Source organism: Patiria miniata, unplaced genomic scaffold (genome assembly GCF_015706575.1).
Source record: "Patiria miniata isolate m_02_andy unplaced genomic scaffold, ASM1570657v1 HiC_scaffold_9, whole genome shotgun sequence".
NCBI classification, from domain to species: domain Eukaryota; kingdom Metazoa; phylum Echinodermata; class Asteroidea; order Valvatida; family Asterinidae; genus Patiria; species Patiria miniata.
Window position 1 is genome coordinate 12995894 of NW_024037076.1, and position 16829 is coordinate 13012722.

The 16829-nt window shown below is 41.4% G+C and overlaps 1 protein-coding gene across 4 annotated transcripts in view; it reads left to right on the forward strand.

Annotated features, from left to right (window-relative positions):
- Window positions 1-16829, forward strand: part of LOC119720211 — a 52340-nt gene that overhangs the window by 28577 nt on the left and 6934 nt on the right. For all 4 annotated transcript variants that reach the window (XM_038189802.1, XM_038189800.1, XM_038189803.1 and 1 more), the window contains 11 exons: window positions 1326-1506; window positions 2934-3194; window positions 4122-4244; window positions 5739-5984; window positions 6329-6454; window positions 8976-9509; window positions 10680-11045; window positions 12621-12869; window positions 13710-13841; window positions 14630-14763; window positions 16146-16395. In XM_038189802.1, coding sequence (XP_038045730.1) covers window positions 1326-1506; window positions 2934-3194; window positions 4122-4244; window positions 5739-5984; window positions 6329-6454; window positions 8976-9509; window positions 10680-11045; window positions 12621-12869; window positions 13710-13841; window positions 14630-14763; window positions 16146-16395 — 2602 coding nt within the window. The remainder of the gene's footprint in view (window positions 1-1325; window positions 1507-2933; window positions 3195-4121; window positions 4245-5738; window positions 5985-6328; window positions 6455-8975; window positions 9510-10679; window positions 11046-12620; window positions 12870-13709; window positions 13842-14629; window positions 14764-16145; window positions 16396-16829) is intronic.

The window sequence follows — 16829 nt, forward strand, 5'->3', positions numbered from 1 at the left end:
TATGATTTATATAATCCACTTTTTTTAAAAGACAGGCCTTCGAAAGGACTTTGTTGAATATTTTTAACTTTTAAACTGAGGTTTTATCGCTGGTGATGTTTGAAGACAATTGTGACGACCATTCTTGAAATTTCATTTTTGGACGAAAGAGGTTTTCGGGTCATTGTGTTTAAATGGTGATATTGTTTGAACGGATTGACCAATTTCAGTATTTTTTTCGTCTAAAAGTAGCTTATGAAATTGGCTTTCCAGTCATTATTACGTTTGGTGCTACATATTTTTTTTTTAAAATATGACATATAATTTTGGGGTTTGGGTTCTGCTTTTTTTAACTCACCCGGCACTATTCAGTACACATAAAGCTCTCCTCACTATCTGCATGTAATCCACAGACAATATGACCTTGTTAGCAAATTTGTTTTTTTTGTAGTGCTGGCTTCCACAAGGTAAAGGCAAACTACTCTATAATTTTTGTAGAAGAGATGATTGAATATTGAAAGTTTGTAGTGTTGCAAGAAAGGACAGTTTAACCCTAAATCCCCAGCATAATTTACTAGGCACCGTACCCATTCAGGCAAATTCCAACACCCACATGGGAAGTCGTACACACACACTGTTGGACTTAATTTCCGGAGGTATTCCAAACCCAATGTAAAAGACCATCTGTTTAGGGGTACTGTACCCATCCCAACAGATTTAAACAAAACCTGCTGTTGAACTTTGATGGGTTGTGTTCGATTAGGGTTAAAGTAGAAAAAAAATTGCAGGGTAACACCATGTGGAAATAAATCTCTTGTTGGAAGAAATGTGGTTCTGAAAGAACCGGTTGGTTGAGTGTAGAACTCGACATTCTGGACAGTTTGCTCAGTCCGTCCTCAGGGGGTGAGTGATTGAGCAAACTGTCCGAAACGTTGAGTTCTACACTCAACCAAGCGGTTCTTCCAGAACCACATTTCTTTCACGAAGACGTTTCTTTCCACATGGTGCTACCTGCAATTTTTTCTACTTATATCTCATCGCCAGGCAAAGCTTCAAGTCATATGTAAGTGACCATTTGATGAAAATGAAATTTTTTTTGGGCAAAATATTGCCCATTTGAAGTGTGTGATAACAAGGATGAAAAAAAGACCTGCCTTTTGAAACACTATTACAAATCAACTAAACTTACCTTCAGGGGCAAAATAATGGTTTAAAACTTTTGCGCTGCTAGAAATATTTAGGGTTGTGCACAAGCATGGATGCGTACAGCAGGCATCAATTTGTCTATGGGCGAATTCTGGATCCTAAATTTATAGAAGACCCATTATACCACATTGTTTCCTCAGGTCGTTGTGTGCAACTGCACCGCCGGCTGGACCGGTGACTTCTGTGAAGTTGACTTTAATGCATGCCAAGACAATCCGTGCTTTGAAAACGTCACCTGCATCGACTTGCCACCGCCGGAGGTGACGAACACATGCGGACCGTGCCCCGACAACCTGCAAGGCAATGGGTTTACGTGTTATGGTGAGTCATTAACCCTAACCGCCCTGAATCCTTCAAAATCCTATTTGCCAAAGTGGAGGAATATGGAGGATTGAGGTTACATGGCAAAAGTGTATTACTGTTTTCGTTGGATGCACTTTGTCAAGGTCTTGGGTCAGACCTTGTGTTGTTTGTGCTCAGCCATGCATTATAGGCCTGTATTATTCAAGAAATCCTCCGTACTGCTCCAGGATGTCACTGGCTAAGCCTCAACATATTGATAGTCACTGCCGCAGGATTTTGCAGGATTCAGGCAGTGGTCACCCCTCCACGGACCATATTCAAGAAATTGGAAGATGCTTTGAGTTTTCAAAATTCTGGAAAACATAAAAAATGCAATTTAGGGGTGAGATTTTTTCAGGATTTTCTAGATTTCAGGATTTTTTATCAGGATTTTTCCAGATTTCAGGATTTAAAAATAAATCCCATTTGAAACCTGGAATATCTGAGATTTTACCTTAAAAGTGTACATGTAAAAGGATATGGAATGATTGAAATTGGTATTTTAAGGGGTGCCTTTAGGCAAATAAAAAACCTATACCATCAGATCGTACGTTGCTCTGGGGCCCTCCCTCAAACCCACTGCCGATTATTTCATGGATTCCCCCCCCCCCCAATCTCACCCCTGCTGAGGGCTTATCTACTGGAGTGCTCACTATGGACTTTTTTACTAGGTATACTAATTGCTGTTGAGTTCTGAACACAGAACTCAACACTGGGTACTGTGGCAGCTATTGGAAGCAGTCGCGCACCCGGGGCTTTGGGAGGGGGGGCTCACAATTTTTTTTTTTCAATTTTTTTAGAAGTTGAAATTTGTTCAAAATAATTTTTGAAAGAAAATTGTTTGGGGCAGACTATTTTGACGTTGTTGGCACCACTTACACCCTATTATACTACTCGAAAATAGGCCACATACATATCACCAAGGTCAAATAATGGGACTAAAAAAAAATACCAATAAACCCACCAAACAAACAAATTGGCTCCATTCCCCGAGGGCCCCCCCTTGGGTATGCCATTGATTTGGAAGGCAGTGCGAAAAACATAAAGAAGTCAAATACTGAAGTGAATTTATTATTATTATTATTATTTATTTCTGGAAATGAAACCAAGGATTCCTCCAAAGACTCCTAGGCACTGTGGCTCGCAAGCCTTAAGAAACCTGTAGAGAGAAGACAATGAGTAGAAATTACAGTTTTAGAGGTTGGAGGAAAACCCCAGAAGAATATTCTGGGGAAAACCCACGGAATCAGGTAGGGACTGAAACCCCAATCCACATGTTGACCCAGGGCAGGAATCGAACCCGGGTCACAGCGGTGGAAGGTGAGGAAAGCACCGCTACGCCAACCTGACTCCCCATTTTGAGGGTGTGGTAGAGGGAATGTTAACTGAGCTGTCTTGTTGACCAGATCTGGATGAGTGCAACCTCCCAGGGGGCTCCCCGTGCTCCCAGCTCTGCGCCAACTTCCTGGGCGGCTACAACTGCACCTGCAACAGTGGCTACGACCTGCATCAAGACATGCACAACTGCACCGATGTTGACGAGTGCATGCAGGCCAATGTGACCGACTGTCACGCGGCTGCCCTCTGCAACAACACCGCGGGATCCTATGAGTGCTACTGTCCTGAAGGTTACAACGACGTGAATGATGATGGAACCATCTGTGAAGGTATGTTTCCGAATCTTTTTCTATTTTAACCCTTTAGTCACTGAAACCGTGTCTGAAACCGCCCTGCCTATTACTCACTGCAGCGCCCGAAACCACCCTAGCACTCTATGGTTTTTATTGATTCTTCAGTGAATAAACACAATGTAATACAATGTATACAGTTGCCAATACGGGTTATCTTTGTAGGGATGATTTCAGGTCACGACACTCTTTCCAGAGTGATAGAGTAATAAGTCAACAGTGTAATCACAAGTCAGTCAAAAATTAGATCACAAGTCAATCAAACGGTAAATCACAAGGAAGTCAAAAGTCAAACCATAAGTCCATCATAAAGTCAAATCACAAGTAATAGTGACAAATTAGTCAAATCACAAGTCAATCAAACGGTAAATCACAAGGAAGTCAAAAGTCAAACCTTTAGTCCATCATAAAGTCAAATCACAAGTAATAGTGACAAATTAGTCAAATCACAAGTCAATCAAACGGTAAATCACAAGGAAGTCAAAAGTCAAACCATAAGTCCATCATAAAGTCAAATCACAAGTAATAGTGACAAATTAGTCAAATCACAAGTCAATCAAACGGTAAATCACAAGGAAGTCAAAAGTCAAACCATAAGTCCATCATAAAGTCAAATTACAAGTAATAGTGACAAATTAGTCAAATCACAAGTCAATCAAACGGTAAATCACAAGGAAGTCAAAAGTCAAACCATAAGTCCATCATAAAGTCAAATCACAAGTCAAATCACAAGTCAAATCACAAGTAATGAATAATGACAAAGAAATGACTTGAGAATGGACCACACAAGCTGCGTTGACGTGATTCTACTGCAATAGGTTAATTGGTAGAGCACCAGCACGTTGTGTGGTTGGTCACAGGTTTGCATCCCTCTCATGTCAAATTTTTGATTTATATTTATCTCAGATATAAACGAGTGTCTGGCCATGCCTCCCGTGTGCACAGCTGAGATGGAATGTCAGAACACCGTTGGCAGTTATGTATGTAACTGTGAACCTGGATATGAGGGCGTAAACGGCTCATGCGTTGGTAAGAGCATTGATGAAATCCTATTGTTTCTGTTCACATCTTTTGTAACAGTTAAAAGGACATTATGGCCTGGGCCCAATTTCATAGAGCTGCTTAAGCAGAAAATTTGCTTAAGCACGAAAAAACATTGCTTAGTAAAATTAGGTTACCGGCCAAAACTCCATGTGATGTACATTGCTTGTGACTCGTATTTAGCTGTTGTTTACTTAGCATAACAATCGCATGGAGTTTTGGCTGGTAACCTGATTTTATTAAGCAAGACGTTTTTGTGCTTAAGCAAATTTTGTGCTTAAGCAGCTCTATGAAATTGGCCCCTGGAATGCACCCAATTGGGCTGAATGCGTTTTAAACGAAATTAAAGTAAACAGAGCACTGAAAAGTAGAATATAAATGTCCACGCAACCCACCCTTTAAAAACTTGGCATTTTTGTGTTTTTCTTACGAGAACCATGCGAGAATGAATTTCGGGGGTCAAAATTGTGTCTCCCAAAAATTGAGCTGTTGAGTGCTAGTTGTGATCCAGCCGCACAGTGGTTCGCATTCTGCAGACGTGTGAGAAACAATGTTTTTGACGTGTGTATGATGTACCACACACACAACGTGTTCAGTACATGGAATAGACACAACATGAAATATGTATGGGTATGCCACAAAATGTCCGTCAATAGATGTAAACAACCAGGGTTTTTTTTCTTTTCTCGGGAACGGTAAAATATTAGGTTTGTTTCCTTTCAACCAGACCTTTGAAAGAATGATGGGATAATGGGGGATTTTTTGGTCAACAGTAAACTTGTTATTTCATGAAGATTATCAACACGCTCAATATATGCATTCACTTACATGAAGATTGTACGACTTGGATTCTTGTGACTGATTGAAAGTAATTGTTTCTGACTGACATTGTTTCAATATAACTTCCATTTCATCATTAGCAAACCAACAATGCCCTCTGCCAATTGTGAGGCATTCCTGCAAAGTGAGACGGAACTGGACACAGGGGCCGTAGTGGAGTAAAATGCAAAAACAAGGAAATGGTGGAATTTTTTTTCTGATTTTCAGATTTTAGTGAAATTTGTAATCTCTGATATGTCTGCCAAACGTTTTGTGGACAAAGTCTAAAAATCGTGGAATAAAGGTGTTTTTTTAAGGAAAAAAAAAATTGGCATATTTCCTTTTCACAAATACAAAACTCAAAGCCTTTAAAGGCCCTTTTCTCAGTATTTTACTTTTCTGACATCTTGATAAATACAAAGTTTAAATATCCATGACTTGTCAATGAAATGTCTGATTGGAGTGCAATAAACAGTATTGTAAGGAAAACTTTATTCACTTTCCGAATACCAACAAACCCTCATTTCGACCTCTGCCCTGTTCTGTCTCATTTTGCCAGAATGCCTCACAATCTTTTTAATTTGTGCTCAGCGGTGCATTTTCCCACAATTTTCCAGTTACTTTTTTGAATATTTCTTGTCTGTGTTTGCTAATTTTGTTAAGACGTTGACGAGTGCGCTAGGAACACGTCTGACTGCGGGCAGTATGCCACGTGCAGAAATGTCCCGGGCCAGTTTGTCTGCAGATGCGACGCGGGTTTTCAAGGCGACGGCTACAACTGTACCAACATGAACGAGTGCGAGGGCGGCATGTCTCGCTGCTCCACCAGGGCTACGTGCCAGGACACGGTGGGCAGCTACCTGTGTCTGTGTGTTCCGGGATATGTGGGTGACGGATCTACGTGTGAAGGTCAGATATGTTATGGATCATCAAATATACGTTCAGTGATGTGTGGGGTTGGGGATGGAGTTCGGGGAGGGAGTGGGGGAGGGGTGGGGTTTGGGGTGGGGAAGGTGGTGGGGGAGGGGTGGGGATCGAGGGGAAGGGGTTACGTAGGAAACTTACCCACCTGGCCACATATTTCCCCCTTTTTTGTAAGGAAATGAAAGTGCCGCTGAGTTCGAACCCTGCATCAACAATTGACAACACCATCCAAATCACTGATTTGACCGTGATCTAGCCTCTATCCAGAGACTGATGTCATTGATGCATGATGCTGAGGAAATCGTCTTCCTTTTTTCTTTGTTTAATAGATATAAACGAATGCAATACTACCATGAACAACTGTTCGGAGGTGGGTTCCATGTGTATGAATTCTGCCGGGTCTTATACCTGCCGCTGCATCGCTGGATATAGAGGGGATGGTTTCACGTGCACAGGTATGTACAACAAAATGAATTTTTTAAAAACAATTTTGAAAATTGGCCCTTAGCCAACACAAAAGTATATTTTGTTTTGAATAGAGTTTTGTTTTAAAAAAAAATTGAAGAAAAAAATCTAAATTTGGTTACTATGTCATCATAGTGCAACTGTTGTCAAGTTAAATAATCAAGTGATGGACTCCCCATCTCACTTTGCATTTGGGCTTTCCATTTTTGAATAATTTAGTATTTGATCATTCGAAACTGCACTTGACCAAATATTCTTATATTTGAAACTCGCCGATCAAATTTGACACACACCAGCTACGGCTGTCTTTAAGTTCCTCGCTGGTCAAAAGTTGCATACAAAGCGCGCCAGTTAAAATTTGCATGTGGAGATGGATGTTATGGTCTGTTGGAGTATCTTGCAGTAAGTGCAGTATAACTGTCAAGGGACATTACCCAGCTAAAAGAATGGGACCAATAAATAGGCGTCAATCAAAAAGTTACCGTCAACAAAAAAGTGGCTTCTGACAATAAAAAAAATGCAACTTTAGGCCAAAAAAAAAAAGTCTCTGGTTTCTGGTATGCGCGCCCGTTGCCGTAGCCATGCGCGTCGGCAAAATGAACAAGTTTTTTTTTTTCAATAAAAGATGATGTCTCAAAACCGCCAAACTCACTGGTTTGACTTGAATCCTGCTGCTGAACAATTTTAACGTGTTTTTAGATGGGGTTATGATCGAGAATTAAGCTTTATGTGGCCTCTCTGGACTCCCATATATTTCCATTAAGTTTAGTCGGGCACCATTTGCAGTTATCTGCATACATTTGAAGCCAAAAAAAAACAGGTAAAAAGAAAAAAAAGCCGCGTCGCCGCACTTTTTTTTGGGCAAGCTCCATACCAGAAACCGGAAACTTTTTTTTTGGGCCTTACAATTAGAATAACATCACAGTGGTGTGTGTACATGCATAGTTTTTTCTTTTCAAATATTCAGACTGGCAAAAAGCTATTCGAATATTCGGTTGATGATCGAGTATTCAAATATTCAATCTTAAAATTAATGTGGCCTGACGTTGCGAACTTAGCAAGTTCTTCTTCAGAGGCTAAAACAGAAATGACAGAGGTACATACATTAACATGGGGGTGCACACAAACATGCAGGGCTGAAAGAAGAAACACAAAAGGAGGATTAGGTGTGAAAGGTGTGGAAAGATGCAGGGGAGGGTGGATGAGAGAACAAAGAAACAAAGGGAGATGGCAAACCACAAGGGGTCTTGTGTAAACAGGGGAGGGACCAGAAAGGGGAAGGATCAAAGGTCACAGGGAGTGGGAACGGACAAAAGAGTGTGAGAGTGAAGGGATGATGTGGGGGGGGGGGGGGGGACAGTATTGAGGTGGAAAGGGATGAAAGATGGGGGAAGATGGGTAAACACAAACAAGGAAGACCAGATGGATTATCTGTAACAGAAGACAATGGAGGAAGAAAAGGATTAATCATTTCCAAGTTGGATGTTGAGACCATGTGGTTGAATAGTTCGAAGACGATTCATCCACACTTTCTCTCTGCTGAGGCGAACTGAGTCCTTGCGATGGCCAAGAGATTCAATGCCCTGCAAAATCATATCAGAAATGGAGTGGTTAGGCAGGTTGAAGTGATGACCAACAGGGGTGTCTAGTTTCTTGGTGTTGACCGTTGACCGGTGGGCATAGAAACGCTTCTTGAGCGTATTCTTAGTCTCACCTACATACTGCACTCCACAGACCCTGCAAGATTAATCCTTTTCTTCCTCCATTGTCTTCTGTTACAGATAATCCATCTGGTCTTCCTTGTTTGTGTTTACCCATCTTCCCCCATCTTTCATCCCTTTCCACCTCAATACTGTCCCCCCCCCCCCCCCCCACATCATCCCTTCACTCTCACACTCTTTTGTCCGTTCCCACTCCCTGTGACCTTTGATCCTTCCCCTTTCTGGTCCCTCCCCTGTTTACACAAGACCCCTTGTGGTTTGCCATCTCCCTTTGTTTCTTTGTTCTCTCATCCACCCTCCCCTGCATCTTTCCACACCTGTCACACCTAATCCTCCTTTTGTGTTTCTTCTTTCAGCCCTGCATGTTTGTGTGCACCCCCATGTTAATGTATGTACCTCTGTCATTTCTGTTTTAGCCTCTGAAGAAGAACTTGCTAAGTTCGCAACGTCAGGCCACATTAATTTTAAGATTTATATATTTCAGGTCCATCCAGTCAGTAAGCAGTTTGCAGCAGTTTTACTTTTTTTCATATTCAAATATTCGATATATTCCGGACAGCCCTAATCTTTTAACAAAACTAGACAAAGGAATTTTACCAAAATGTCCACAACTGTCGAATAAATTAGGTTGACTCTATGATGACACAAGACATCACCGAAAGACATAATAGCCATGAGTAATTGAAGATAAAGAATATTGAATGCAATTATATTTCTGGCCAATACTATAAAAAAGTTTTCCTTTTTTAATTTTGTATTTATTTGTCCATTATTGATGTTTCCACCTCAGAAATCCTTATCACAACCACTGAGGCAACCCCTGTGGCAGAAACTGCTACTGAAGAGGTCGGGATGGCCACTCAGGACACAGCTGATGAATCTGTTACCATGGCAGCTGGCATTACTCGCGCGGATGAAACTGCTACTGAAGAGGTCGGGATGGCCACTCAGGACACAGCAGATGAGTCCGTTACCATGGCAGCCGGAATTACTCGCGCGGATGAAACTGCTACTGAAGAGGTCGGGATGGCCACTCAGGGCACAGCAGATGAGTCTGTTACCATGGCAGCTGGCATTACTCGCGCGGATGAAACTGCTACTGAAGAGGTCGGGATGGCCACTCAGGACACAGCGGATGAGTCCGTTACCATGGCAGCTGGCATTACTCGCGCGGATGAAACTGCTACCGAAGAGGTCGGCATGGCCACTCAGGACACAGCTGATGAGTCCGTTACCATGGCAGCTGGCATTACTCGCGCGGATGAAACTGCTACCGAAGAGGTCGGCATGGCCACTCAGGACACAGCTGAGATGACCACTGGAGGTTATTTTTCTTATCATCTTTTCACTATTTGGTTTTGCCCTTAACTGAATCAGTTTTGATCAGTATTATATACATTGTGCAATCTGAGAAATGCCATCTAAAAAACACAGCATTTAAAGGTAGAGTCCATCATTTGTAATTTGTGCATTTTGTTCGTTTGAAGCAACAAAAGAGTTCAAAATCTAATGAAGGATACTGAGCAACTAACCTGATGAAGTTTCAGCTAAGCTTCAGCTGTACATTCCGAGAAAAACAGCATTCTAAGATCTCAATTTCAAATCAAAAGTTGCTGAATCATGTTTTGAATTGTTTTGAATTGCAACTATACGCGACGTCGCGCACTGATCCGACGAATTATAACAACCGCGCGCGCGTGTGCGTCGTTCGAATACTTGTGCGCGCTGCGCTGAATAACAAAACGAACTACTAATTTAAATTTTCCTACGGTGCTTCTTAAGAATCACCGTTGGAAATGCCTTCTTTCGTTGATTACTTCAAAATGACAGCTTCCCAGAAAGAATAATTTCACAGGGAGTTTAGTCTCCTTACTATCTTTCAACCAAGTTAGTTTTTCAACAATAATTACGCCAGTTACTTTTCGGATGGCTGCAAATGATGGACTCTACCTTTAATAGCTCAGTGAATCAACCTGACATCTATCCATCAATGGACCGATCCAGTAAGCCCCGCCCACTGCGCACTGGGCAAATCAACACATGCTCCTCTCCAATGCCACACTGCATTTTCCTGCCGCGCGCATCATACGCTCGTGCACGCACGTTGGACATAAATCACGGCTGTGATTGGTCTGAACACCATGGGACGGTGCTTACTGGATCGGTCCATTAGTAATGGTCAAGGAGAGTACATCCTAGCAGTTTTGGATCATTCCCCTGAGTTGTTGATTAGATATCATGGCTCACTGGCTCTGTCACCAATTTACACTTCCTTTTACAACACTGGAGTTGTTCAGCTGCAAAACAAGTTTTGCAGATTTAAGAGCACACTTGGTTTTGGACTTAAATCACTCAACACTGTTAACTATTATCCTGGACAAGTAGCCTATGCATGACATTGTAACATAAGTAAAATTTGAGGCCTTGCATGGTGGAGATACTAAATAATGAAAGTTGTTTTTATTGTAACATAAAATGTTATTTTTAATTGCAGAAGTAGATATGTGCTCATTACACTGTGCTGGCAACAGCACGTGTGAGAACACCGCGGGTAGTGTTGTCTGCACATGCAACGCTGGCTACCAAGGCGACGGCATCACCAACTGTACCGATATAGACGAGTGCGCCCAAGACCCCAGCGTCTGCGATCGGAACGCCGCCTGCACCAACCTGCCCGGGAACTTCACCTGCGATTGCAATGCGGGTTTCCAAGGCGACGGAATCACGGGTTGCGCGGACGTCGACGAGTGTGCTCAAGATCCTCCAGTGTGTCACACGAATGCAACGTGCACCAATACTTATGGCAGCTTTGCGTGCGAGTGCAGTGAAGGCTTTTTCGGCAATGGAATAACTTGCTCAGGTATTGAACCTTTTTTTCCCTTTGAATTTACTTTTTTCTGCTCTGGCCTTTAGGCCCCCCCAAAAAAGTCTCCGGTTTCTGGTATGGAGCTTGCCCAAAAAGTGGTGCGGCGACACGGCTTGTTTTTTTTTTTCCCGTTTTTTTTTGCTTCAAATGTCGGCTGATGAATGCAAATGGTGCCCGACTAAACTTTAAGTGCAAATATATGGGAGTCCAGAGAGGCCACATAAAGCTTATTCTCGATCATAACCCCATCTAAAAACACGTTAAAATTGTGCAGCAGCAGGATTCCAGTCAAACCAGTGAGTTTGGCGGTTTTGAGACATCATCTTTTATTGAAAAAATACTTTTTCATTTTGCCGATGCGCATGGCTACGGTGACGCGCGCGCATACCAGAAACCGGAGACTTATTTTTTGGGGGGACACTGTTGTACAATTTTGGATCTACACATGCATGAGTGTGAGTACATATGTGACCCGCTCTGCAAAAATGAGTCTGATGTCGCATAGCTTGAATTCCAGCTTTTACCACTTTTAAATGGAAACAGTGAAAATTTGCTCAAAATTTGGATTTTCTGTTTTTGTTTTATTTTGGTTGTTTGATAGTTTTAGTTCAGATATCTTACACAGAAATCTAAATATTGTAAGAAAAAGACTAACAAATTTATGATTTTTGGTGCTTTTCTTGGTTAGTTACAGTGTATTTGTAATTTTTAAACCCTTTTTTCTTCATTGAGACATTTCTTGCTTTGCAAAAACTTGACAGAATTAAAAAAGGCACAACAGTGCAACCAAACGTCCTAGAGAGTTCCGTGATATACCAAATGAAAGCTTATTTCATTCCCAGTTTATTAATGTAGTTAACTCAAAATGTCAGTTTTGCCACAACAGACTCATTTTTGTGGAGCGGGTCACATATAATAGTCCATTTTGAGGTGTGTTCATATGAGCAGTTCACAATGCAGTGCGCCGTCACTGAGGTTGCTGTCGAAGAGCCATATTTCACAGAGAATTAAGAGAAAAGAATGACATCAGCATGCCAAATCGTATGACTTTTGCACACAACGTTGGCTGTGTTTTTGTCAGGCGTGAGACTTGTCAGATTTTTTTCAGAAATCAGACCTTAAGACATTCTCAGACATTTCATACAGTTTTCAGACCTTTTCAAAATTGAAATCTAGTCTCTGTGATGTTTCTTTGCACTTAATAATAATGTGGTGCTATAGCGCTGTTCTTCAGGATTGAGACCATTTTTCTGCAGCAGCAGCTTGATGAGATCAGCGCAATTAATTTGGTATCTGCCTTCACAGGTACCCATTTGTACTCCTGGGTGGAGAGAGGCAATCGTAGTAAAGTGTCTTGCCCAAGAACACAAGCACCATGTTCCCCGTCAGGGTTCGAACCCACGTACCACATCCCATATGTCGAACACCCTAGCCTGTGGACCACAGCGCCCCACTTGGAGGGTAGACCGTATTGCAAATTGGTCAATTAAGGTAAAGCACCCTTTAGCTGAAAACTTCATTTGAATAAATATATTTATAATTTTTACCATTTTGGGGGTTTGTTTTCAGATGTGAATGAGTGCTCTCTGACTACGCCTCCCTGCGCTGCCAACAGCGATTGCGAGAACATCGTCGGCAGTTTCTCTTGCTCTTGCAGCCTCGGTTACCAAGGCGACGGTCACACCAGCTGCACGGACGTGGACGAGTGTTCCCTCGATCTGAGCAACTGTCATCAGAATGCGACGTGCATCAATACGGATGGCAGCTTTGACTGCCTGTGCAGTGAAGGCTTTTCAGGGGACGGCTTAATGTGCGCAGGTATGCACTGACTCTCGAAAGTGTCTTTAAAACCAGCCTGCTCTGATGAATAATTTAAAATTTGTGATTAAACACACCCTAATGTTTTAAGCCACATTTTAAAATAAATTGAAAGTGAGGTTAGAATGCTTAAATAGTCTGGCACCATCCCATTCAACAGTTCACAATGTACTAAACACATTCAGGGAACACGATCAAAAATTGCTTCCTCATGAATAAGGGCCATAGACAGACATCAATATTTGGTTTGATCTGTGAAATATAAGTTTTCCCGGCCAATTTCCTAAAATGTTCATTCACTTCTGAAAATCTGTCATTCATTTTCGACTGAATTTGAGAATCGCTCTGAACACGCGTTTCATTTTCGCTACCAGCGCATTCTATTCCATTTTAGTTCAATCAATTAAGTGATTGAGCAGCACCTTTCGTTTATGTCCATTCAGATTCGTTTACAAGACTTCTTTTTCGCTTTTAGAGGGAGATTTCAAACATTAACCTTTCCATTTTACTTTCATTTAATGCCATCGGCACTAGATACAATAAGGTGTTTCTTTTTCTTTAACTGTCAGTCAAATTAGCTGTACCTAAAATCAGTTTAGAAAAGGTATGCCTACATAAATGAATGCACAGGTAACGTAATTGGCCATCTGTTTCTTAAAACCGAATGCCTGAACAATGAAAACGATTGAATTTTCGTTGAATTGAAATGGGATTCAAGACGTGCATTCAAATTCAGACGAAAATGAATGATCGATTTGTATAAGGGAATGAACATTTCAGGAAATTGGCCAGGAAAACCTATATGTAAAAAATACACATGTGGGTGTACTTTTCTTTCAGATATTGACGAATGCGTGAATGACCCCAACATCTGCACCGGCTATGGTGAGACATGCTTCAACGTTCACGGCAGCTACTCCTGTGTCTGCGATGCCTTGGAAGGATTTTTTGAAGTCAATGGGACATGTCAGTGTAAGTAATCTCTGTAGTGTTCATCATTGTGTACAAAGAAAGTTATATATTTTTACTCTGTAATATTTGTTGTTGAGGAATTGTATCAAATAAATGTAAATGTGACAGTACTGCAGATTGATTTTTGAAAATATGAGACTCAAATCACGGAATATGCATTATTAACCTCAGTAATATAGACGAAAGTTCAGCTCATACTCCACGCGAAATTCGTTGGAGTTGAAATGTGTTCAACTTTTGCAAATTCGCAGCGCTTAAACTTGTTGTGATGTCATAAATTTGCATTCGTATATGAACCGGCTGGATTAGGTTGTCAAAAGCAAGCGCTTTTGATAACCTCAATTTCACCGCTGTCCTTTAGTAGTCCAAAATATCAGCTGTATCTCATGATAATCCTCTCACGATTTGCACAAAGCACTTCTTCTCTCTAAAATTGCATCAGAGTCTGTTTTGGGTAACTTTGAAAGGACATTTTTTAGAAACATCGACTTGATCATGCAGATGTAGCAAGAATGACGACTTAAATTTTGCAAGAGTATTTTTTTGTTCATTTTATACCATGAAGTATTGCTGAAACAGTAGTGCCAGGCGTACTCACAGCAGCAAGTGTGTATGAGACTCAGTGTGACTCGAATGACTCATGACTCATTTTACTCAAATCAAGCATCACAACATTCAGATTTAAAAAATGAAGTGATTTGAGACTCACACTCACACTCATTTGTTCAACTTCACTGACTTTAAGCAATCATTGATTATTCCTCCTGGTGATATTTTCGACCGTACAGTGTTCACCAGTTTCCAAGGGAGCTTTGTAATCAATGCCATCAATGGGAATGCAACCGCAGCTCGCTATGTGCCGGCCCTGGCTGATCCAAACTCACCCGAGTTCATCGCTCTGGCAAAACTCGTTTGTGATATTGTAAGTGAGACACAGAGTAATAATAATAATAATAATATTTACCCTGGATTGGACATTTGGGAGACATCCCCATAGACTTGTGCACAAAATTGTTCAAACTTAAATGTGCCCTAACCCAATATTCCCTTGTCCTTTTTCCACGAATTTCGGAAAGTTTACTAATTAGACCACGAGCAACAAATATAACCTAATTGCGACAATAAAATTGTCCCTCTAAAGGGGGGCTGTGACATTAGGGAGACATGAAAATGTCTCCCTAATGACCGATGTCTCCCATCGTCTCCCAGCAAAGAAATTACAATAACGTGTCTCCTTAGTGGTACCTTTACACGTATAATACCGAAGTCTTATATAGCGCACGTATCTACCAACAATTAGGTACTCAAGGCGCTGGTAATTATGTCTTTTTCTAAAGACAGGTAAAAGAAGTTTATGAGAAATATGAGACCCATTATGTAGCACCTTTATAAGGGTTTACAAGGTGCTGCGGCGCATATTGCAGCCACTGCCAGAAACACCAGGGCACACCCCTTCTCTTAGCGATAAGTGTTACTGGGTTCTTTAACGTGCATTACACAACACACGGGACCTACGGTTTTACGTCCAATCCGAAGGACGAAGCAATAATGGTAAAGTGCCTTGCTCAAGAGCACAAGCACCATGTTCCCTGTCAGGATTCGAACCCATGCACCATGGCACACGAGTCGAACACCGTAACCATTGGACCACAGCGCCCCAAGAGTAGTAAACGCAAAGCTTTTAGGATTTTTTTCAGCTTGGCTCCCAGTGTTTGTTACTCAATTTGCAGGAGAAGCACTCCGGATGGTCACAAACTGAGACATTGTAGTGAACATTTAACCCATTAGCTCCTGTACGATGTAATACATTGTATTACAATCCTGTACAATGTAATACATTGTATAACACTGTAGTTGTTCAATGATGAATCCTTAATACCATAAAGTGCTAGGGCAGTTTTGGGCATTACAGGGAGTAATGGGCAGGGCAGTTTGGGGTTGTACTGGGACACATAGGATATTTTGTCAACAAACTCTCAAACAGAATGACCTATTTACTGTAACTCTTTAATAATGTTTATGACTACATCAACGCTTTGACATTATAAAGACATACCTATTCCTTCGAAAAAGTTTGATGCTTTCACTTAAACTGGGCCCAGTCCTTATATACCGTGGTGTTACAAGCTTACTCTCTCATGAGAGTCTCATTGTTAGAATGTAAAATACCATCTAAACTTCCTTCAACTGGAATAATCCAAGGCTGTGAGAGTTATCTTTGAATTAGTTGGTGATGCATCTCGCACATTTTTCGAGATTTTTGTTCAGAAGTGCAAGTTTTTGTTCTTCGGCATTATTCCATAGGTCAGCGCTTCCTCCGAGTCCAACAGCGCCCTCAGTGACAACTACGAGACCTGCCAAGTGGTGGCGTTCACCGAGAGCGACCAGACGCGACGCAAGAGAGCCGTGTCTGGGTTTGTGCTGGCGCTGTTCGCAGCTATGTTTCAACTTAACTCGCCGGTCGACGGCAGTGCATTCCAGGCTGCGATGAGAGATACAATGCGCAGAAATACCAGTAGCCTGTCTGCGGATGTCTCATCGTTGGACTTGCAAGGTGAGTTTGTTTTTTGTAAGAAAATGTGTCCCTAAAAAAAAACGGTAACAGGGGAGTTGCATTTACTTCTTATGGACAACTTCATTCTTAGGGATAACTTTTCTTGTTAAGTCTGATCGGAAATTAGCATTACATCAAATTTTGAAGCAGTTTGTACATCAGTTCAAAGCGCTACATGATTATTTTTAAAACTCACTGCCGGGCAAATCCTGGGATTACTTATGTTTAAGTTTTTGTGTTAACGTCTCCGTGATGAGTATGTATATACAATCTCTCCTTTGTTTCCCCTCTAAAGAAACTTTTTATTTTGGAACACAAGTTTTCCTGAATTCTTATCCTAAGGCATTTTATTACAACTTTCATGTGTCTTTCACAATCTTCCGCTGTGCACAAACCAATGTTTCTTGCACCTTATTACCTTATAAAAGCCATCT